This window comes from Lepisma saccharinum, chromosome 10, assembly GCF_977018435.1.
Source record: "Lepisma saccharinum chromosome 10, izLepSacc3.1, whole genome shotgun sequence".
NCBI classification, from domain to species: Eukaryota; Metazoa; Arthropoda; class Insecta; order Zygentoma; family Lepismatidae; genus Lepisma; species Lepisma saccharinum.
In genome coordinates this window covers 60,068,572-60,094,692 of record NC_139238.1, presented here as the reverse complement: position 1 = coordinate 60,094,692, position 26,121 = coordinate 60,068,572, and the positions used below count along the sequence as shown (strand labels likewise).

The 26,121-nt window shown below is 37.7% G+C and overlaps 1 protein-coding gene across 1 annotated transcript in view; it reads left to right on the top strand.

Moving 5' to 3' along the window:
• The window catches only part of LOC145994119 (uncharacterized), a 130,644-nt gene that overhangs the window by 60,180 nt on the left and 44,343 nt on the right, over positions 1 to 26,121 (top strand). The window contains exons 5-6 of the mRNA XM_083130208.1: positions 10,870 to 10,995; positions 13,762 to 13,884. Of these exons, the coding sequence (XP_082986334.1) occupies positions 10,870 to 10,995; positions 13,762 to 13,884 (249 nt within the window). The remainder of the gene's footprint in view (positions 1 to 10,869; positions 10,996 to 13,761; positions 13,885 to 26,121) is intronic.

The following is a 26,121-nucleotide window of genomic DNA, read 5'->3' as shown; positions in this document are numbered from 1 at the left end:
ATGTCACCATAGGTGCTTTACTAAAGAATGGTTATGAATTCATAAACAAGGATAAGGCTAGTAAATGCTTTGAACAGCATACAATGCTGTATTACTCTAGTTTCAAGACGGCATTGAATGGACTATCTATCAGGGTGCAAAAGGTCTGCGGAGGGACTATTGCCAGAATCCACCAATAGGGCCGTACTGGCTTTCTCCAGAACACGTGCTTTTGTTTACATCCACTTCGTAGTGGAAAAAAATGGACAATAAGTGCTTTGTTAATTATTCATCTGAACAGCATACTTACAGATGTTGATGATGAAACAGGTAAAACATTGTACATATTTAACAATAATTTAAATCATTACCAATTACCTGTAGGTGGGCAATTACAATTTATTACAACCCCTGAGGGTGATGTCAAGATTTCAATAGGGAGAAATATTTATAGAATTAAGCACTCAAACATGATTTCTGGCACTGTATATACTGTTTCTGCTGGTGACTGCTTATATATTGAGGTCCCTGGATCATATGACAAGCTTATACCTTTTTTTATAGAATTAAGAATCAGATATTCAATAATAAATAACCATTAAAACAAAAATGCCTAATGATATATTTGGCCATACAAGGCATGAAGATCACAGTGATGAGATTCTGATGCTTGATGTCAGAGTCAAGAAATTAAGAAGTGATTTACAAGCTTTACAAACCACACTTAATGCCAGTCTTCAATTAGAAATTACAAATTTGCAATCACAATGCATGGACCCTCTTCTTAAAATTGACTCAGAACTCAAATTGCTGCTTCAGAAATATACTCATTTAGCCACATTAGATAATTTTCAAAGTTTAGAAGAAGCTGTAGCAGCTCTTCAAGCCAAATTTAAGACCCAGGCTAACAACTCTGAGCAATTGAAACAACAATTGGAAGAGCAGATTAATAATGTCCAGGCACAACTCCAAACAATTGTCAAAAGCATAAAATCACAAGAAGATTTTGATCTAGTGATTTCCACTCTAAAAGAACAGATTCAATCACTCCAAATACCTAATCTGGACCCTCTAAACAATGCCATAGCCGAGGTTAAAGAAAAAATTGAGACACTTGAAAATTTTATGAACAACTTGCCATCTTCTGATGCTTTGAGTGCAATAACTCGGACTGTTGCAAACATCAAGCTGCAACTTGAAACATATGAAGATTTTGGAAAAATTCAAAGTACCATAACCCATCTTGAGGGTACAATAGCAGCAGTGCAAAGTGATTTGACAAATGTACAAGAATCTCTAGAATCCCGCCTGCCTGGGATTGTAGACACACTTGTCAGTGTCCAGGAACAGATCACAAAGCTTGAAAACCTCAACACTGAATCTGAGCTATCTCATTTTCATCACTTGATTGATGATATCCAAACAAAGCTTGAAATTTTACAACAATCAACACCCTCTCAGGCAGATATAGCCCTGCTCCAAAATGCTATGCAAAATGTGGCTGATGCTTCTGAATTAAATAATGTAAAATTGGCACTTGAATCTTTGCAGAATACTGTATCAAATCTGCCTACATCACAGGAACTTAAAAATATTAAGAGGGCAGTGAATCGCATATTGAAATCAGAAGATATCAAGAATATCCAGACAAAGATCAAACAACTTACTCAGACAGTGGCCACTCAACCAACTAATCAACATATTAATGAACTGCATGCCCTGTTTGAGGATATCAGAAGACAGGTCCATGATCTTACTGCTCAAAATTCAAAATTGGCAGTTGTTGAAAATTTGCAACAAATTGTAGCTAATATCAAGCAACAGCTAGGGACCATGGAATCCAATCAAGCAAATGCTCTGTCTGTTTTTGCCACCCAGCTACAAGAAATTGTGCAACAATACAAAAAACTTGTTGTGGACATAAAAATCAAGCCAGGCCATTATGATGTTGTTAGAACCATCAATGAGCACCTTGAATCTGTAACAAGCAGATTGCTTACAGCAGAAAAAGAAATAACAGGCATAATCGAGAATCCAAAACATACAGTAATTCTTGAATTGTACAGCATCCCCAACAAAGAATATGATTCACCATTTACACCAGGTGGCAAAATATATATGCTGTCCCCTGCACAATTTTATTACCAGTTTTTTGTTGGGGGCACACTTAGACCAATCAAGATCAAATATTGGCTTCAACCACAGGCACACCACTACCCTACCTTATCAATAACAAATGCTGATAACAAAGCAAAAATCACCAGTGTAGAGTTAGAGGATTTTACAGACCCCAATACATTAGAAACAGCCTATGTTGAAGATGATGGCTCTCTGGAATTTAAAATACAAATAGGGGACAAATTATATTTAGAAAATCCTGTAGTATCAGCTGCTGAACACCCCATAGTTGCAATATTCTTGTTTTCATATTATGTCTAGACAAATTATTGTTGATGAATTACACAGACAAGCCAGACATAATTATAAGAGACTGCCAGTAGTCACAAAAGGCATAGATGATTTATGGCAAGGGGACTTGATTGAGATGGCAAGTGGACAGCTGAAAAACTTAGACAAAATCAACAAGGGCTACAAGTATCTAGTCACTGTAATAGACACATTTTCAAAATTTGCCTGGGCTGTGCCACTCAAATCCAAGACTGGAAAATGTGTTACAGAAGCCATCAGGACAATCATCAGAGTGGAAGATCACCGCGCTATTTGCAAACAGATAATGGCAAAGAATTTTATAATTCTGTGTTCCAACAATTTATTAAAAGCCAGTCAATAAAACATTATTCGAGTTACAGTGATCTCAAAGCCTCAATTGTAGAGAGATTCAACAAAACCCTAAAAAATCTTATGTATAAACAATTTACACTTCAAGGTAATTATAAATGGCTTAATATTCTTCCAGAACTTCTACATAAATATAACAACTCGGTCCATTCCACAATCAACATGAAACCCTCTGAAGTAACTCCATCTGATGAGCAAAAATTGATCAGGACTGTTTATTATCCTAGATACCAGTCAACAACAAGAAAGGCCAAATACAAGGTGGGTGATCAAGTAAGAATCAGCAAATATAAGCACTTATTCAAAAGAGGCTTTACAAGAAACTGGAGCACTGAATTATTTACAGTGGTTCAAGTTAAACCTGGGACCCTTAACACATATATAATAAAAGATCACCGAGGAGAAATTCTCAAAGGCAGATTCTATGAAGAAGAACTCAGCAAAACTAAACAGCCTGACACATATCTCATAGAAAAAATCATCCGCAGAAAAGGCAGCAAGTTATTTGTCAAATGGCTAGGACTTCCGGAACACAGCTGGATCGATGCAGACAAAGTGATAATATGAGCACCTGGGATGTTATAAAAAGGCTGCCAGAACCTGAACAGCAGATTAAGAGAAATGGCAAGTTGCTGCCTGAAAATATTAGATGTCTTATTGTTGGGCCATCAGCTTGTGGTAAAAGTACACTAATGGTTGATATTTTTTTATTGGCACCCAACTGGTTAGACTGGAAAAACAGGCACTTGTATATTTTCTCTAAGAGCTTGGAACAATTAAAATATCAGCAGTTGATGAAGCTATATGATGGATTGGATATAGCCACTTTTGAAACAGATGTTAAGCCACTTCATGAATGTCTCGATAATTCTGTTGTTGTGTTTGATGACATTATACTGGATAATCAAAACAAGGTTAGAAACTTCTTTACACAGGGCCGACACAAAAACATAGATTGTTTCTACCTGGCACAGACTTTTTCAAAAATACCCAAGCAGCTGATCCGAGACAACAGCAATTTTATATGTGTGTTTCATCAAGACCATACCAACCTCAAACATATACATGATGAATATGTAAGTGGGGACTTGAGCTACAATAATTTTTCCAAGTTTTGCAGTAGGTGCTGGAACCAGGACAGTTATGGGTTTGTCACAATTGATATGACAAGAAAACCCAATAGTGGCAAATACAGAAATAAAATCAACAATTTTCTAGACATTGAAACATATATAAATAACCATGAAAAGGCCAATCATTGATGATCTTAAATTAAAAGATTATCTTGTAAAAAGATTTAAGGGATGGAAATCACAGAACCGAGGAATTTATGAACAACACAAACAAACAGAACAGCCTATTATTGATGCTATTAGTAATTAGGTAAAAATATCAAAACTGATACAGAGCAAAATCAAAATTTGATCACAGAGCTTGTACCTGTAGCTGCAAGGAACATATTAGATTATCCAATCACCCCACTTTCCAGTATTCATACACCTAGTCCTGTTGCTCCTCGAAGAATTGAAGCTACTCTGGATCCTATTGAATTGGGTCTTCTTGCTCAAAAATATTTAAGCACACCTAAAGACAACAAAGATGAGGTCTTTGGCTTATATGCCGACACAGAGCGTGATGGTAGCATCATACATAGAATTGGCAATTTCAGAGTAACATTTATGGGAGATGATATAATTGTATATTCAGAATCTCAACTTGGAGAAAGAGGTGCTTTTGTTAAGTATCTTGGCACATCTGGATTGTGGGAACTGATGACTAGGAAAAGGCCTGGCAGCTATACAGATCAAGATTATGAACATTACAAAGAAATATTAATAAAATCAGATGCTCTATACCAGAACAATGATCCCACACAAAAAAGAGTCAAGTCTAGCAGTGGAGCAAAATATAACAACTTAATCAAGCCCATATGGTCACAAATTAAGACAGGTAGTGGAATCAAACAATACAACACCCTTCCCAAAGAATGTGTGTGGGTTGATGATGTCAGGAAACTTGTAGATAGGTTATTGGTGATAGCTGGGGAGGAAAATGCTGGCAACCACAATTTTTACAATGAAAAGGTTGGAATTATGGACATGATAAGCACAAAATTGTCTAATTTTATACTGAATGACACTAAGGGGATTGGATATCTTATAAAAATTATTAATACTCTACCACCTAAATTTTGGAATATTTCTGAGGGCCGGGGGTTGGTTAATGACATTATAAACAAGCTGCCATTTGAACTACATATTCCTGGCTATCAGTATTGTGGTCCCGGCACAAAATTGGACCATAGATTAAACAGAGGTGATCCTGGTGTTAATCCCCTTGATGCTGCTTGTAGAGACCATGACATAGCATACAACACACATTCTGATCTTGACAAGAGACATGTTGCAGACAAGAAATTAGAAGAGGCTGCATTTGGTAGATTTGTAAGCAAAGATGCTTCTTTGAGTGAAAAAATAGCAGCATTGGGGACCACCATAGCTATGAACACCAAACAAAAACTGGGGTGGGGGCTGTGAATATGTATATAATAAACCTACAATGAAGGCAAAGGATGTTATGTATCAAATACCTTATGCAGGTCTTAAATCTCTTAAAACTATTGATAGCCTTCTAACCAAAAAGCAGCGCAAGAAAAAAAATTCTTGTCTTGCAAAGGGCCATTGTATGAAATTGTTGCTTAGTACCCCCCAATTAAAAAAATACAACAATCCAGAAAAAAATCACATGTGGGGGGTTTCATATTTACTATCCCGCCCATCTTAGCTGCTCTCTGGGCTGTGGGGAGCTTGGCTGGGGGATCAGCTGCCATAGCAAAAACAGTAATAGATGCCAAGAAAAATAAGGCAGAATTAGATGAATTGAAGCGCCATAACCTGGCCATGGAGAAACAAGGCAAAGGTGTTAAGAGAGCCATAAATAAGTTTAAAAAAAACAAGAGCCGCTTACAAACCAAGATATTGAAGCTTTAATCAAGCCACTGGGCATCAAAAATTTTAGAGGAGTGTACATGTCTGATTCTTTACCAGAACAACCACTCAACAAAGAGTGTGGCATTGTTAATTTGGATAAGTACAAAAATCAGGGCACTCACTGGATTTGTTATCTTAAATATTTAAACAATCAGGCATTTGTGTTTGATTCATTTGGAGGTGTTCCACCTGAAAATTTAGTAAAATATTTAAAATCAGCTAATCTTTATTACAATAATGCCCATGTTCAAAACTTCAAAGATGTTAATTGTGGACATTTGTGTTGATCTGTTCTTAGATATATGTCTCAAATAAATAAACCATCAATTGAAAATTTTCAAAAGGCCTTGTGGTATTTAAAACATCATGGGGGTATTCCATCTCACCAGCCAAAATTCAATATTGAAACTCAAATTACATGATGATATAGTGTATCCCAAAACAATAGCTCTCAGAGCATTTTATGGCATGTACTTGATCCCTAATATTACACACCACAACAACAAAATTGCAGTAGGGGATCAAAAAATTGTCATCACTCCAGGGCAATATAATCTGTTCACTTTAAATGCTCAATTACCCAGAGGTATAGTATTAACTCAATATTCTGTCACTCACAGAGTAGAGATTGTATCTGCTACAGAAACAGTGGATCTGGGTACTATAGGAGAGCTGTTAGGCTTTGAGAACAACACAAAACTTGAACCAGCCATCAAACACACTGCTATTAATATACCTAAATTCTTAGCCATAGAGACTCTGAATATTCACTGTAATGTGGCCGAGGGTATGATCACCAAATCAAATGGCATAGGCACTCACAAACAAACTGACATCATTGCAACATTTAAACCTAATTCTGAATTTATGGAGCCAATCATCTACACTCCATCCCCAACATTATATTTTCCTGTGTGCCATAATAGAATAGATTATATTGAGTTGATGGTCACTAATGAAAAAGAAGAATTAGTTGATTTTGCTGGAGCCATAATAACTGCTATCATGGAGATTAATATTTAAATAAAAATACATACAAAAAAAATGGAAAATATTGAGAGTTATGAGCTACAATCATTCCCCCCAAACAGGAGGACATTTGCAAATTTAAATCAACCCAACACAGAAATTGAGGTTGATCTTGATGTAGGGGATGGCTTTATACACCCCCACAGAGCAGATCTATACATCAAATTTGATGTTGTAAAGCTCGATGGAACAGATTATCCGGCAAATTCAAATATAAGATTGGTAGACAATTTTGTGCCGCATCTGTTCTCTGAAATTGAGATCAGAAAGCATGGTGTTGTTATAAACAGAGTGGATTATCCCGGCATTAACTCCACAGCTTTGGCCACACTAAAATTATCCAAAACCGAGGCTTCTTACTACAAAATAGGTGGATCTGAGGCTGGTGATAAAATTATATCTAAGAACCACACAGTGCTGTTCCCTATGCGCCTGTTGCCAGGATTCTTTTCAGATTACAAAGATATTATGTGGAAGGGTGGTTTAAGAATCACATTTAGAAGAGCTGCCAATGATAATAATGCTTTGATGAGGTACAGCACATTAAACTCTACAGGGGAAGCTTTGCCTAATACCCTACCTGATGAGGGCAAATGCATTATTCAGACTATGGAGCTAAGAATCCCAGTTGTTGAATATGAAGCCAGTTATGCTCTTAAATACAAAGCAGATATAATAAAAAATCCACAGATTCCTTTACAATTTTATACATATCAATGTGTACAGAAGCCTGCAACTGGTACTTATTATGAGTTTGATGCTACAAATTCATTCTCCAGTATACAATATGACATGCCGGATTTTGTGGTGGTACTGTTTCAGACTGGAAGACACAATAATCAGGAAAAAAATTCAAGTAGATTTGATAACTGCAACATCAAGAACATATATCTTAAAAATGGCAGAAATGAGGTATTTCCTAGAGAAAATTATAATTTAGACATGTCCAAGGATGATTTCCTCAAATTATATGAGGCATTTTCATCATACAAAAGGGTCACTACTGGCAATACTGACATGTATTACACACCAGATGAATTCAAAGCACAGAGACCCATGTTTGTAATCAACACTTCAAAAAGGAAACAAGTTGTGGTTAATGACAGGACAAATATTAAAATTATCTGTGAATTCCATGAGGCATTACCTGATGACACCATATGTAGTGTTATTCTCATAGGTGAAAAATCATATGTTTATGATGTAAGAAATGAGAGAGTCACAGAGCAATTCTAGAGAGCCGACTCAAACACAGAATCCCCTTGATTGCAAAGCAATAATACCAACACTTTGCAGTCAGAGAGGCTCAGACACTCTGCCAGGTTTCGAACCTGGGGCCTTTTGATTATAGAACATATAGGCCATGGAATTATGTCTACATCACCTCTGCATATAGCAGGCAAACTTATTGTCAGCACCTCTGCATATAGCAGGCAAGCTCATTGTCAGCACCTCTGCATATAGCAGGCAAGCTCATTGTCAGCACCTCTGCATATAGCAGGCAAGCTCATTGTCAGCACCTCTGCATATAGCAGGCAAGCTCAAATACAATTCAAAATTGGATTTTGAAATATGCAATGAATATTCAGAGTGTCTCTCAGGTACATATTAACACAACTGAATCCAAACGGCCAACTAAGAATTTACCTTGGAGTTAATGACACTGATGGATGGCATGCAAGAGATATAATCTACACTGTGTCCTTTCAGGAAAAATTGCATGTCAGCAGATATAATCTCCCAGGCGTGCATAATTAATTACTGGCCGGGACATGTGACTGATCAAAAGATTAGAAGAACATGCAGGCAATTAATTATGCACGCCTGCACATGTCCTATTGTATTGATCGGGAAGTTTTGCTATGAGAATATAAGTATTTTTCCGCTTAATTTCAAGTATAGCCAAAAACAATTATAACAGCAGTTAGTGGCTGAGCTGGTGTTTTTATACCCAACAGCAATAACTAGGCTCTGGTGATCCCCAATATAAAATAATTTTGCTTTTTTATGCTGTTGTACAACACTTTTTACCAGGTTTCAGATCTGGGAGCTATCAATTATATATCAACTAACAATAATTATTCTCTAAATCTCACGTATGGAGATATTATTTTGCCACATGTATTTCAATCTTACACATTTTGTCAGGACTCAAACCCGAGCCTCTTGTTTACAAAGCAACAATATTAACACTTTGCCATCAGGGGAGGCTTCACATTTTATCAGGATTCAAACCCTAGCCTCTTGTTTACAAGACAATAAAAACCATGGGGCTATGCACCATACTCTACTGGGTCTCAGAACCCAGGAGCTATGAGCTTTATATCAATGTACACATGGCAGAATCAATCTGAGGGAGGGGGGGGGCTTATTATTTCTACACTAGAATTCAATTCCTGGGATTTTGACAGAAAAACACACTGTAAACAATAAGATCATATGGGAACTTGGCATAGTTTTAAGTGTAGGCAAATCTGTCTGTTGAGGATTCTTCTTTTCTACACTAGGATTCAAAATTCTTAAAATTAAGAGCATATCACACTTGAAGAATTGGGGTATAAGCCCCTCTTGGCATTGTTTTAAGTGTGGGCAAATCGTATTGTTAGGGTTCTTCTTTTCTACACTAGAATTCAAAATTCTTAAAAATTCAGAGCATATCACACTTGAAGAATTGGGGTATAAGCCCCACTTGGCATTGTTTTAAGTGTAGGCAAATCGGATTGTTCAATCATTTGAGCTCTTCTTTTCTACACTTATAAGTTGAGTTTATAATATTGTAAATACAACTACTTACAGAATCATGGAACGGGGCGGACAAAACTAGACACTCTAATCTATGAAATGTGTATTTTCAACCCTATCTGACAGCTAGTTTCGTGGTTTTACCCGATCTCTCTCAGGTGACCCCCTTCTTCCCTATTCTTATATTACAGAAACATGAATTATAGTTCAGGACAAAGTTAAAGAAACTCGGACTTCATCTTCCTCAAATCTTGACGACGCGTGGAGAGGAATGTGGCCAACAACATGTCCACGTGGGTGTCCTTACAAGAATTGGCAAGCATTGAAGGGACATGTGGTGGATACACATGTTTTAAGTTTGTGCTGCCTCCCCGATGGCGCAGGCTTGTCGCCGCCTTGTAATAAAGGGGTCCCAGGTTCGATACCCGGTGGAGGCACAAGTGGTTTGGATGCCACTTTAAACTGTAGATCCAGTCCCGATTAGCCTTACTGTGCATAAAGTGGACTTAAACACCATTTTAAAAGCCAGATGTACGGAACTTTGTGACCCCTATTAATTCATCTCTAGTTTATAATACTGTAGGGTTTCTATAAATTAGTTATACAAAAGTAACCATTACGTTAATTGTGAAGAAAGTGTATGTGTAACAGAAATGGTTTATACATGAATGAATACAGCGTATCTTCAAGTTTATTGTCGCACGTCATTTACTTCCAGTTGTTAGTTTCAGATTCCGCCACTGGAGGCGTGAGCGTTTGCTTATCTTCTCTAGTATTGCGCCAGTCATCATGGACTGCAAAGTCATATCATACCTGGACATGCTTGAGAAGTATCTAATGCCACAATTGCGTGAAAATATGGGTGCGGATTTTATTTTCCTCCGCATTTTCATACAGAACTAAGCCTACCTCAATCGTGAAGTACCGACTTGGATTGGTCGTGGTGGAACGATTCCGTGACCACCTCGTTCGCCTGATTTAACCCCATGGATTTCTCTCTGGGGTTATATTAAATATCGTGTGTTCGTTCCCCCTCTTCCCAGCAACGTCGACGAGCTGCAGGTCCAAATAACGCAGGCAGTTGCGACCATCGATGCAGACATACTTCAAAGGGTTTGGCAGGAAATCGAATACCGCTAGGACATTTGCCGTGTGATGAAAGGATCACATATTAAACATTTGTAGAGAAAACTTGAAGATATGTTGTATTCATTGATGTATAAAACATTTCTGTTACAAATACTCTTTCTTCACAATTAACGGTTACTTTTCTATAACCAATTTATAGAAACCCTGTACTTTGTTTAAAAAGTTAACTGTGATTTTTCAGAAGGAAGACTACGTTGCACAAAGTCCCAGTTCGCATGCAAAAGTGGGAAATGCATACCAGAGAGATGGCTGTGCGACTCCACCAACGACTGTGGCGACAACAGCGACGAAGAAGTTGATATGTGTGGTGAGTAAAACAAAGCCGATTTGGTAATCCGACATTTCTGGCATGGCGAAATATTTGGCCTATTACAAGTTTTGCTGATCAAAACATATACCGTATTTGCCGGCGTATAAGACGCACTGGACTGCCGTACACATTTTGGAGGAAAGAGCTCAATATTATAATTAATTTACAGTATTTCACATATAAGGTAACATATAGGTCTACTTTCAATAATTCACTTACCTAATCTAACTAGGAATACATTTTAATCTTCTTCGTCAAGACCCAGAGATTCATCTCAGGAGCTAATTAAATGAAGTCAGTAGAAACATCATCTAAATCAGAAATTTTAAGTTGTAGCACCTTTCCAAAACTATAGCTGTTTTCAGACCGATCGTTTGAGATATGTATCATAGGACATGAAATCAACTCAAATGAACACACTATGTTGCAACTTTTTGTGGGATTAGCATATTTATACCTTCTTTACACCCTCTTAGATGCTTCAGCTCCTTGTTATTTTCTTTCGTGTTTTGATAAAGAATTGGACAGATAAATAAACGATTTTCACTCTTCTTGAGCAGGTACATAAAATCCTATAGTCTCATTTTGTAGAGCAGAACGAGAGTTATAAAATGGAATAATATAATCATTGCCGCCTCCATAGTTCCCAAGATAATTTAGCAAAACCCGCGAGAGGAAACACAAACTTCAACAAAACCTATTCGGCAGAACCACAGTTCTTTATGCGGTCCGCGCGCATTATATACAGAAGGCGCAGAAAAAGAGAGCACTGATTAACCTTTTTTTGCACATTTTTGAAAATATTTTCAGAACCTCTTTTACCCTCTCTCGACCATAAATTTACACCTTACACCTATAAATCAGAATATGAGTCCTCACACAATAAATTGTCATCCGTATCATCCAGTGCATTACTAATGTCACACTACTTAACCATATATTTCACAGCATCCCATGAAGCTTTGACTCATTCACAAACTTGTTAAATACTAGGCCTCTTCCTTTATCCTAAGTGTCGACACCCTGTTTTTTAAGACCTATATTTAAAGGGGAAAAGTGCGTCTTACATGCCGGCAAATATGGTAACTGTCGCATGACAATCAACTTGGCTGCTCCACTTCAATTTATTGTTTTTAAAAAAATCAACTAACCAACGTGAGGTCATTTCCCATCAACAACTATCTTGATCGACCAACCTATATGTACTGATTCCTTCCACTGGTTGTTCCGATCAGAGAATGGACTTGGAAATTCTATTTTTATATTTTCTGTTGAAAGCCAAAGAGGGTCACATGAGTCGCTCAACCAATCGACTTTGTCCAGTTGCCGTGGTGAGGCGTTGCCAAATTTCTCTCTCAACAAGGCCACCACGGCAAAGTCTAATGGTTGCCGCAGCTCAGCAAGCGAATGGATCTCAGATTCCCTGCCTCTCCCTGAAATGGGAGCGAAGGAAGCTTGTTGACAGGAAGATGTGTCGTGGACGACTGGACAAAAATCAGGCGTGTAGCAACCGGTAGCAACACCGCTTTTACCCCCTTCAACTGGAGGCGGAAAGTCTGGGTTTCCTCAAGTCCATTCTTTGGCCGGGCGGACTTTAGCTGCCTTTATTACATTTTACCTTTAATCTCTCTCCTTCCACACCTCTTCCCATGATGCCTTGAGAGTAGATTAATGGCGTAGGAACTTTATAAGGGATAAGCTATATGTCGTAAAACTTATGTTATGCACGAATTTCAATATTTTTTTCACTGACGACTATAAAAAACTTAATAATAATTACGTTATAGTTTACCTCATATATTTTTAAATATTTAAACTGTAGGGATGTTAAAATCTAAAGTTAATCTCTATACCTAAAAATAAGATTAACATCCTGTATTCTCCCTAACAAATCATCATTTTGTTAATTGAAGGGCTCGGCTGTAACACATGGTAGTTTCTGATTTCATTAGGAAAAATCGTTATTAGAAGCTGTTCTGCAGATAAGTTGTTTCCGTGTTGCGTTTACCACTTTCAGAAGGCTTCACTGAGTCCAATGAAAATTGTATGACATGGCAATTTCACCCGAGAATTGAAGGATGAAACATTTTACCTTGTAACTCAAAAATGACCAAAATGTCACTTACCATGTTTTACACCTGAGCCCTTCAATTATCCTTCAGGTTTATTATAATGCTTTTATGTCCCATGTGTTCTAAACAAACACACTTGTCACAAGTTCAGGGAAAGTTTCTGTCGATAAAATTGTAACATGTTCCCCACAATGTTAATAATCATCATCAACTTATCCGTTCTTTACTGCGAGCATTTTTGTTCAAAGGTACTGAAAAAAAGGAACTTTTAATTTCGCCATTAGTTTACTCCAAAGAGTAACTGAGTTACTGATTTTAAAAATAAATTGTTATTTTTAGCTATATTCGGAAAAGTAACTTGGTTGCAGTTACTATTTTTTAGAAAGTAAATAGTTATATTTAGATTTACTCCAAAAAGAAACGAAATTACAGTTTCTAATTTTTATAAAGTAAATCGGTTTAGCTTTACTCTAAAAGTAACCGTGTTCCAGTTACTGATTTTAAAAAGTAATTAATTGTTTAGATTTTATCGAAAACATAACTGAATTACACTTTCTGACATTAAAAAAATGAGTAGTTATATTTAGATTTACTCGAAAAAGTAACTACTAACTGGGTTACAGTTTCTGTTTTTAAATGTAAATATTTATATGTTAAATGTTACTTCTTACTGCTGTACTTGTATTCGTAGCTGTCCGCGGATGCAACTCTGAGGAATTCAAATGCAACAGTGGGCAGTGCATCCCAAATGATTGGGTCTGCGATTCTGTTAAGAACTGCCACGATAACAGCGACGAGGATCCAGAAATGTGCTGTGAGTGTACAATTTGTATTTGTTTACTATTCTATTACAAGGGAACTGTAATCAAGGAGTCTCCGGTTTCTATATCCGGTGGAGGTATATAGTGCTTCGGATCCAACTTAGAAGGGTCCCGAATTCGATTCCAAGTGGAGGCACATAGTGGTTCGGATCCCACTTTAAACTGTAGGTCCAGTTCCGATTAGCCGTACTGTGCATAAAGTGGACTTAAAACACCAAATCAATCCAATCCAATCCAATATCATTTGAAGTGTAGGTCCAGTCCCGATTAGCCTTACTGTGCATAAAATGGACTTAAAACACCAACTGAACAATTACAAGGGAACGGACGAGTAGAGAAAGAGGATAATATTGCAATTGACAGGGGAACAGTGCTCCGAATTAATTATTGGGCGAAGTATCGAGTGTTGTTTAATGAAATAACGATAGCCATCCGGAAAGTAGTGCATACATGTTCGACCCGTTTGGAGCGCTTGTGACGCGAGTAGCCGCCGCTCAAGGTCAAATGACTTCAGTTGACTGACTGCTCAGTGTGTTTACAAAGTAGTGTAAGTTTGTTCGTTCCATACCATACTTAGTAGGTATCCCCTATTTCTATGGATTTAGCCTCAGTTGTATCATATTATGATGATTTTTTGTGGCTTTTATGGCGTTCGACTATGTTCCAGTACAATTTTCACAGCAACTCGTTTTTTCCAACCTTATACTTTGTAGGTATGCTACAATCCGACGTGATATAACTTAACCTATTCACTTTTTACGACCTTTTACGAGCTAAGTTAACGTACAAGTGTTGTTTTTGTCTACGACCTTTTTTTTCTTACGATCTTACGTGATATAACTTAACCTATAATTTTTTTACGAGTTAGATAATGTTTTCTTTCACTCGAGTTGTTGGTGATGAATTTCCAAAATCCAACCGTACCTGGGTACCTGGACCAACTATCTCTTTCACCTAAATTAATTTTTACGTCGTCTCCCTCGAATGTGACTTTCGATTTTCCAATTTTCCATTTCCCTTCGGTAGTTTCCATGCTCGGGTACAATCCGAACACTCGTCCTTGTCGAATTTCCCGGTGCTCAGGTAATCTCTCGCCAACGGACCCAACTCGATCTTATCCGAAGAATATGAAGTACTTCCTATGGCTTGACGTTTCGGCGGTTGCCTAAGGTCGAGTGGAGTGTGAATGCTAGAGATAGGCGTTGGAGGATAATCTTCATAATTTCGAGCGCAAGAGGTACGAGTTCCGTGATGAGATAATTTGTTCTGTTCTGTGACATTTTTAATCTCCTTACCCAGACCGCTGATGGCGTCGATGATGGGTTGACCTTTGCGCTTGTACTCTTCGTAGACTCCACGATTCTCGAATTTCCAACCTTTGAAACGTTTCGCAAGGTAATCGCGCAATTTCAAGTTGTCTTCGATTTTTCGTTTTGTCATTTTTTGATATGAGGTTATTTTAAACGTCGTGTGACGTTGCAACATTCACAAAGTCGTTTTTTTTGTTCCTGTACTTTCCGTCGCTGGGTTTTCGAGTCATATCGATCGTGGCGAATCCGAAATCGTCACTGTTCCAACAAGAAGAGCAGAATTTCGAAAATTCGTTGTAGTTCATATCTCCACCCACGTAATCATCCAAAACATGCTTGAGATTGGTGTGATCTTGACGAAACAAACAAATAAAATTAGCGTTGTCGCATAGTATTGCTTTGGAATTTTGGAAAAAGTTTGAGCTAGGTAAAAGCAATCCATCCTCCTGTGACGACCTTGAGTGAAAAAGTTTCAAATTACATTCTGATTTTCTAAAAGTACATCGGCGAAGACCACTACAGAATTTTCGTGACAGCTGCCGAGTGGTTTTATTTTGCTTTGGAATTTTGGAAAAAGTTTGAGCTAGGTAAAAGCAATCCATCCTCCTTTGACGACCTTCAGTGAAAAAGTTTCAAATTACATTCTGATTTTCTAAAAGTACATCGGCGAAGACCACTACAGAATTTTCGTGACAGCTGCCGAGTGGTTTTATTACGGATTCGAAGATAGGTATGTCCAGCCCGTAGTACAAATTAATGAGTTGCTGGTATTTCTGTTGTTCCAAACTTTTAGAGTACACGTACAGGTGTGTTCTTCCAATCTAACCAATTCGGTGCGAGGAGAAAATTGTCCACCAGCAACGTGGTTTTCCACAATCGGAAGGACCTATAATAAGACAACTTTTTTTTTTTAACTCGCCGTTCGTTTTTTTTATTTTGGCATTTAAAATCAGGTAAACGCTTCACCACGTTCCACGTTGTCACAAGATCACTTCGTTTGCATTGATCCAACTCTTTTCCGGATGTCTCAGGCATTTTACCAACAGTTTGTTATCTTTTCTGCCAATATTTTCTCGATGAGATACGTGTCGGGGTATTTAGTTTTAGACAGTTTCTCTTCGGAAAACCTTCTTTTCAAAATTTCATCGCGACTATCCTATATTATATACGTGTGACGGTTTCCGGGTACAACACAAACTACGGTGAAAAGTTCCGTGCTCCAATTTTTTATGAATCCCTTCTCGAACGTACGTTTGAATTTGCTGATCCTTACCTGGTTTCCCACTTTGTACTGTAATTTGTACAATAAACCGTAGATATTAAACGCCGCTCGTCAGATTTAGTAAGGTCGTTTTATGCGTATCATGTTGTAAACTGTGTGATTGTAATCTTTTACGAGTTCCGGTAGGATATCGACCCATTTGTAATTACCCTGAAGCGTGAACCGTTTCCACATATGTGGTTTCAAGGTTCGGTTGAAACGTTCCACAATGGTGGCTTTTATGTGACTGAAGGTCGAATAATGATGAATATCATGCTTTTGAATGACCTGTTGGAATACGGAGTTGTAGAATTATTTTCTGTTATCCGTTTGAAGGAATCTTGGTCGTCTACCACTTTCATCGAAAATTGTTTGGAATGCTTCCACTACACTACACAAGCCCATGCAAATTTTAAAAATGTATCTACAACGGTGATGAGGTACTTGTTGCCCTTGTTGATTTTATGTAAATTCTTCAAATTACCGCTGCTTATTTCGACGAAGTCACATTGTCACAAATCGTCTATGACTTTTGTCACCACCGATAAACGTTTGTAATTGCGACGCGCTGGTTGTGAATCTCGTCAACTATATCCTTCCTAGACATTAAGCTCGAGATTTCGCTTGAAAAGAATGACTATCGTGATTGTATGTTTGGAACGTGGCACTTCGCTGGTATTTTGAATAAAAAGTTTATCTCCAGCGACCACATCAAAAACCGTAAGATCTCCATCCTTATGTATTTCATATACAGAATGAGTTTCGTCCCAGTACGCTAAAGGGATATTTCCTGCCTTCTGGACTCCGCACGTTCTCATTAATGTCATTCTAAATGGCTATCTGTTTTCCATGAGCCCAGTATGAAAATTCGTGTATTTGTATGGTACCGTCGATTAAAAATATGTAATATGGTTTATGTGGGCTTAATATGTACAATAGGGTGGATCGAAAAACCGTTTTTTTCGAAATCGGTCTGCGGCTAGTGCTTAAAGTTTGTGGTTGGTGGTCCTTATAACCCACAAAAAATTCCAACTTGATCGGATAATATCTTCAGGCTGCGCTTTTTAGTCAAAATTTTAAATTTTTATGAAAAAATGTCAAAAATTTGCAATTTTTCCTGATGGTTTCTCAATGATTCTGGAGTGATTTAATGGCAAAAAATTACATATATTGCTTGTATGTTACTTAATATTAACGATTTAGTGTGTTTGAATCAGGGAAAATTGTTTCTTAGTTCGCCAAAATTCGTCAAAAAACGCCAAATATACAGAAATGTTACGGATGTTGGGTAGGCAATAACCCGCTATAATTACTCGACCCCACCGACTTAAATTTACCAAACACGATAAGGTAATAGGAAAGGAAGTAAACTGCACATACCATGAAAAGGTAGATACAAATACATTAATAACGCCAGAACGTGCGTTGCTTATATCCTGCACCTGTAGGACTCTTCTTCCGTCACCCTAGTGATTTTTTTTTTCATTTTCAGAAGGGCGGCAAGTGGACGAAGCTGAAAATGTCGAAGACAAGGAGGACTTACCTGGCGATGATGAAGATGGAGAATTATTTCCGCAAGAGAAAAAGTTTAACTCAGGAACTAGTAGTCAGACAAGGTTAATCTGAGTTCGTTTTCGCGTGCATGTGAGAAGCGTGGTGTGTCAGACAGAGTAGCTGCACATTTGGCGTCAAGTCTTCTGAGTGATATAGATAAAACACTACCTCAAAAGGAGAAATTTAACATTGTTATAGACAGAAACAATGTCAGGCGACAGCGCTCACGAACGCGACAAACACTACAAGAACAACAATGTCCCCAGAACAAGAAAATTTTGTCGCTGTACTTTGATGGAAGGAAAGATTCTACTTTGTTGAAAGAGACATGTGAAGAGACTGGAAAAACGTACCAACGAACTTGTCAATAAGAGCACATTTCTCTCATCGAGGAACCTGGTTCATTCTACTTTACCCATGTTACGCCCAAAACAGCCGACGCAGAAGGAGCAACTGCTGCTATTTGGAACTTTCTCTGCGAAGAAGGCTTAGATTTGACGGAATTGTCGTGCATAGTATCCGACGGAGAGAGGAAAAACACGGGGAAGCACACCGGCATCATCTGGCGTTTAGAAGTATATATTCAGCGTCCTCTCCAATGGATTGTGTGTCAATTGCATTCTAATGAACTGCCCCTAAGACACATCTTTGAGAAAATTGACGGCAAGGCATCCGGCCTGAAGAGATTTCATGGCGACGTAGGAAAGAGCTTGTCTACCTGCCAAGACTGGCCCATCGTCCAGTTCGAAAAAATTGAAGCAGTTCTTCCTGATATTGACGTTGATGTTCTCAGCACAGACCAGGTTTACCTCTACAAAATGTGCCAGGTTACAAACAGTGGAGTGTGTCCAAATGATCTTGCGATGTGTCTTCCTGGGCCCATTCACCATGCTTGATGGCTGACTCTTGCAAAAATCGTCTTCAAAATCATGCTTTCTAGGGGCATCCAGAAAACATACTTGTTAGTATGTTGGCAGACAGTCGTCCAAATGTGCGTCAAAACGCGGCGAAGAAGATCCTTGAAGCAAGAAAAAGCCAAAGCCAACCAAACAACACCATTAGAAAATTTGCACCCCCAGTGATTAACTTTAATGCCAAAGATTACACAGATTTAGTGCACTGGGAAAAATAAGAAATAACATCGCCTCCAGTAGCACACTTACTTACGAATGAAGACTTAGAAGAGATCGCAGCAGGAAGAGACTATTCCCTAGGAAAACTGCAGACTTTTTTTTGACCTGCCGTGCCATAGCCAGGCAGTGGAACGGTGCGTCAAAGATGTAACTGTTGCATCAATTGCTGTATGTAGCAACGTCAAATCCATCAACTGCTCTTAAGACATAAGCTGTATGTATGCTGTATGGTTGTGACTCCCGAGATGGCTATATTAGAGCTCGATTGGAGGACAGGAAAATATTACCAAAGTTTGATACCAAAGCGGACTTTAAAACCTAAAGAGGCCAGTCTACCCGGCTGGGTGGGCGGGCAGCACTCGATTGCAGCCACCTCCTCGTGGTGAGTGTTGGATAGTCGATTAGTCGATGAACTAAGAGCTGCAGTTTACTTCCTTTCCTATTACCTTATCGTTTTTGGTAAATTAAGTCGGTGGGGTCGAGTAATTATAGCGGGTTATTGCCTACCCAACATCCGTAACATTTCTGTATAATTGGCGTTTTTTGACGAATTTTGGCGAACTAAGAAACAATTTTCCCTGATTTAAACACACTAAATCGTTAATATTAAGTAACATACAAGCAATATATGTAATTTTATGCCATTAAATCACTCCAGAATCATCGAGAAACCATCAGGAAAAATTGCAAATTTTTGACATTTTTTCATAAAAATTTAAAATTTTGACTAAAAAGCGCAGCCTGAAGATATTATCCGATCAAGTTGGAATTTTTTGTGGGTTATAAGGACCACCAACCACAAACTTTAAGCACTAGCCGCAGACCGATTTCGAAAAAAACGGTTTTTCGATCCACCCTAACGTACAACTTCTTGTCCTTAACGAAAGTGGAAGTTCTTTGATGGTTCGGTATGTTGTTGATTTCGATAGCTTGCAAGGAAAACAATTTGGCAATTTTAGTATCTACAGTAACGAGATTACTGTGAACATGTCCCAATTTATTTTCTATGGGTAACAATTGCTTGACGATATAATCCGTTATGGATGAAAATGACGGTTTGATTTTTATTTCAACATTCAACTGTTTGTAGTTTTCGTTCAGTTCTTGCAACTTAGATCCGAAAGATTCCTGTCGATTCCTGAGACAAAACCTGTTCTCTGACGCTGACGACAATTTGCTGGAAATTTCCAATAGATGAAATTTGGAACTTTTCGCAGTGAGATCGTTTATTATGGTTCGCATCTCGGCAACTGCGATGTTGGTAACGAGGACACCATGTCGCGAAGCGAAGAAATTTCGTCCCGAATCTGTTCCGTATTTGTCACTTCCGTTTCTATCTGTTTCAGTATGTGTGCAATATTTCTTTTAACTGCTCGAAGTTCTTGCGAGGTGGGAAACACATACCGTGTTTTCGAGTGCTTTGATACCTTCCACATCACTAGATTCGGAAAATGTCGACACTGCTGATTTCAACTTCTGTAAATCTCCGTTCGTTGGAACACTCGTCTCCAAAGTTTCCAGATCATGCTGTATGTTGTCCAAGACATGATATAAATGGTTGAGATTAAATTCGACGTTCAAATTTTCTTAGTAATCAATCTTCTGCTGAACCGTAGTTAACGTGTCTTGAATACTGATCGTCTGATTTTGGACGCTCTCTATGAGAGCGTGGATATTTTTAATTTCGTCGTTAATGAACCCCAAAGACTCTTGGAGCGTAGCGATCGTAGTTTGAATGTGTTCAAAGTCTTGGTACGCCTCTAACTGAAGCTTGATGTTCGCTACGCTCTGATGAAACATATCATAAATTTTGTCATTGTTCCAAGACTCAGACTCTATATTTGAATGATGTAGATAATTTGGAACAAATCTATGCCCGACTTATGGACACATTACTTAGAAAAATAAAGAATTTGAAGCTAAAGGATATAGATGGAAATTATGTGGGATATTATTTTTATATCATATCCTATAATAAACAATCACTAGTAAAATACCTGTGACAGTTAATTCTGGCAAACCAGGTTTGATCGTACTGCGACAATATCATCGACCCAATCCATCAATACTAGGCACGTGTGTAAATCTCCCCATTCCATCAACACCGGGTGCGCGTGTGGACATTGATCCATTCCATTAATACCGGGCATGCGTGTGTTGGCCTCGAGGCATTGACCTATTGGGAATGTCTCGTTAGTGACTCTGGTTAGAATTCTGAGAGCTCTGGAATGTCCCGTTAGGACATTGATTGGTTGAGAGTGTATATATTGTTGTAATCCCTCTTTTATCAGGGATCTGAAGCCACAGGGATGCAACAATGACACATTTAGATAGAGCTTAAATACACTTGTGATTGAATCTGCTCCGACTGAGAGAAAGGAGATATGGATGATTGAATTTAGGTTATTCACGCTTGTTCATACCTGGTAGACGAATGATGTATCTTGTCCAAATGCTTCTTGCTGACCGTATTGTTACTGATGTCAAGGTTCGATACCGTGATCCTTGGCTCACTCTTCCGAGCAATCCCGCACGAGTGGCTGCAAAGCTTATGCAGCCGTAAACTTCGTACACCGTTGTTGTTGTTCAGTTCGACGTAAAGTAAATGAATAAAAATGAGAGCTAACCCTGGGGCGAGCTAGCTCTTATAATCTTTTGCCTCGAAAGGTTATTACACCTTTCGAACACGCTGGATCAAGTTAGATCCACGTATTTACCTCTCAGTCAAAACTCTGAGGAAATAACGATGCGTTCACATTCTTGAGATTGCTCGGCAGTCGGACAATTTCAGTTAATGAACAAGCATAAATAATCTCTTGACGAGGATTTCTCGTACTTTCAATCACCATATCTCTACAATATATAGGTTTTGCTTGAGCATTGCCATCAGTTGTTAAAAATCAGTTGTCATTGAGAGTGGTTGTAAGCAAATTTTCGTGGGAGCAATTGTGATACACATTTATAGTTACTAAATATACCAAGGTATAGACTTGTCTTTCTAATTATATAAAAAACTACTAGTACCCAAATTATTGCTATTTTGATATACTTTGATATACTTGTGTCTCCAGCAAAATCTATATGTAAATACCAATATCCAAAATTTTACTATTTTTGATACACTTAGGCATAGATTTGTGTCTCCAGCAAAATCTATATATAAATAAAATACCCAAAATAATTTATTATTTTTGATGCTCTAAGACTAAGGAATAGACCTGTCTCTCCAGCAAAATCTATATATAATAACCAATACCCAAAATAATTTACTATTTCTAATATATTTAAGCATAGATTAGTTTATATTCAATTTTAAAAGTATTTGTGGGAAATATATTATCTCAAATTGAGATTGAAATATCAACATCCTCTAGAGTTGAAGTATATCCAGAAAAAAATCATAAATGATAAATAGAAAACAATGGTTAAAACTAAATGCCTCAATTGTGCTAAATTCATATCCAAAACAAATATGTCAATACACCGGGTAATATGCACTGGTCAACCGAAAAATTCTCTATTACCAACCCAACCCTGTCCCTATTGTGGAAATTCTATTAGCATTCGCAATCTGAACAGACATAAGAAGAGTTGCGAATATCAACCACCAACCAGTCTGACCAATCCTAGAAAAAGCCAAGCAGATATAGCACCAACCGATGGCCCTCAACCGAAACAAATTAGATCCTTGACCACACCTAATATAACAGCTTTTGGTGGTCGACTCAATGATTACTCCTTTGAATCGGAGCCACGCTGTGGTATTAACAATTTCTTGAAGAACATAAAATCTTCAAAAATAGACCTCCTGAAAAATAAACTTAAAAATAAATCTATTAAGTTCTGTTCTATCCTATCCTATCCTCTGAATATGAGAAACCAGATGAAACATGTCATATACATCACCATTGTTCCAAGACTCGGACTCTATATTTGAGTGACATAGATAATTTGGAACATATCCATGCCTCGCTTATGGACACATTGCTCACAAAACACGATGAATTTGAGACCAAAAGGATCTCGTTGGAAATTGTGTGGGGATCCACATAAACTGGAACTGAAAATAAGTCAATTCTCCCCCCTCTCTGCTTCTACCTATGCCCCCTTTCCAGTGAATAGTAATAATTCAGAATAAGTAATAAATAATTCAGAATAATAATAATAATAATTCAGAATAAAAAAGCAGTGCTCAATATACAAAATAATGATAACAAGTGTTTTCTGTGGTGTGTCTTGGCGAAACATCACCCAGTTCATTGGAAAAACAATCCAGAGGAGGTTCATTATTATATGCAATATGAGGTAGAGTTTGAGTATTCTCTGTCGGGTATCGAGTATCCTGTTGCTATATCCGATATAGCAAAATTTGAAAATCGGATGCGAGATCCCTTGGCAAACAATGTGTATGCCTAAGCAGAAAATAATTTTGTATATCCCCTGAGAATAAGCACCATCGATGATGATCATGCAACTGTCATCGATTTGTTACTTATTTCAGTAGACAATATTTTCCATTACTGTCTTATTCGCAATCTCTCTCGCCTGGTTGGAAGCCAAATAACTAAATATCGTGGGGATATTAAAATTTGTCATAGGTGTTTGACTATATTTGATAATCGTATTCAACAGAACTATAGCAAATTCAATAATCCAGAAATTGCTAACCAGAAACTTGAAGAGCACAAAAAATATTGTTGTGAGAAAAAACCTGTGCGTATGATTATGCCTAAACCAGGAGAGGTTGAGAAATTTAAACATCACAAGGACCCTGTTGGAGCATCCAGCTATAATAATAGCAGATTTAAGGCATTTCTCAAACGATTCAACTAATCAGACCCTGATCCTCAAATATCTTCGACTGCACCTTATCAGCTCCATGAGGTTTGTAGTTATGGTTATGTAGTTGTGTGGCGTAATTCATCAAAACCCAATGAGGGTTACGTATACCGAGGACCCGATGCAATCAAATATTTTGTCCAAAACATAAAAAATGAAGTGAGGGAAATTGATAGTTTCTTATCTGTGTCAAAGTCAAGGGTACCATTATCTGCTGCCAAAGAACAATTATGTGATGCTAGTAAGATTTGCCCACAGTGCAATTCATATTTTTCAGATGCTAATAAAAAAGTTTATCACCATTGCCATTTTACGGGAAAAAATTTGGGAGTTTTGTGTAATAGCTGTAATCTCAAAATACAGAGAGAAAAATTTGTCCCTATATTTTTTCATAATGGCAGCGGAAATGATTTCCACTATTTGGTTAGACATCTCAGTTATGATATGGAGAACATAGAAGTCCTACCAGAGAATCAGAAGAGATATATCAGTCTCAGCAAAACAGTGAAGATTCCTGGTGGTGACATTATTAAGATGAGATTCCTGGACTCCATGCGTCTCTCTGCTGGTCAGGATGCCCTTGCTAGCAAACTATCTAATGACCAGTTCCAAATTACAACCAATAGCTTTTTTCTGGCTTGGGCATAGAACATATTAGACAAAAAATGTTATACCCATATGAATATGTAACTGACCATACTAAATTTGATGATGAGTCTCTCCCTCCTCAAAATACGTTTTACAGCCAACTTAGAGAACAAAATATAACAGATCAAGATTACCATAATGCACAACTGATGTGGGAGAAATTAGGGTGTAGGACACTGGGTGACTACCATGATGCTTATCTAAAATTAGATGTGACAATCCTTGCCGATTGTATTATAGGCTTTTAGAAAATTGTCTATGAATATCTATAAATTGGATCCAGCACATTTTTATACCATCCCTGGGTTTGCATGGTCAGCTATGTTGCTCAAAAGAAAAATCGAACTGGAGCTAATTACAGATGTGGAAATGCCTCTCTTCATGGAGAGAGTTGTATGCGGGGCCATGGTGAAGTGCTCACAAAGATATGCAAGGGCCAACAATACCCATATGACAGAAGAATATTAACCATATGAACCCTCCAGCTATATATTCTATGTAGATGTAAATAATTTGTATGGTTATTCGATGATACAGAAACTCCCGTATGCTGGTTTCGAGTGGATGGACCCCACATCAATATATATCCAAAATTTTGATGACACCGAGTGTGGTTTCTTTTCCGAGGTGGATCTTGTTTTCCTTTATAATTTAAACAATCTGTTTTCCGATTTGCCACCGGCTCCCGAGTTTAAGTTCCCACCCGAATCAAAACAGAAAAATATTCTAATGACTCTCGAGTCTAAGGAGAGATATGTTATCCACTAAAAGAATCTCAGATTCTTTATGGACAAGGGGGTCATTATAATACAAATTCGAAGAGTGCTCAGATTCATGCATTCGGAGTGGTTGAAGCATTATATTGAAACCGACACAAGACAACAACAGCTGCCAAGTCAGATTTGGATAGCGATTTCTATAAATTAATGAATAATGCGGTTTATGGTAAGACCATGGATAATATTAGGAAGCACGTTGATGTGAGGCTGGTCTCTAATCCAAAAAAGTGTAATAAATTGTTGGCAAATCCAAAATTCAAATAGCGTACAATATATCATGAATATTTCACTTTTCCAAATGGAGAAGCCATGGATCACATCTGACAAACCAGGAGCTACGGTCCTGGATATGCCCAAGCTACACATGCTGGAGCTTCACTAATACAATGAAGCCCTATTATAAGGATAAAATTCCTCTCCTGTATATGGATACGGATAGTTTTGTATATTACATCAAAACACCTAATCTGTATGAAGATATAAAACACCCTAAGTTGCTTGACTATATTGATACATCTTTATATTAAACTAATTTTGGTATTCCCTCCCACAACAAAAAGATACTGGGCAATCTAAAAGATGAGAAAAATAATGATATTATTATAGCGTTTGTTGGATTGCGAACAAGAATGTATACAATTAGATCACAGAAAAACACTATTAAAAAAGCCAAGGGAATGTGTAGAACCATAGTAGAAAACAAACT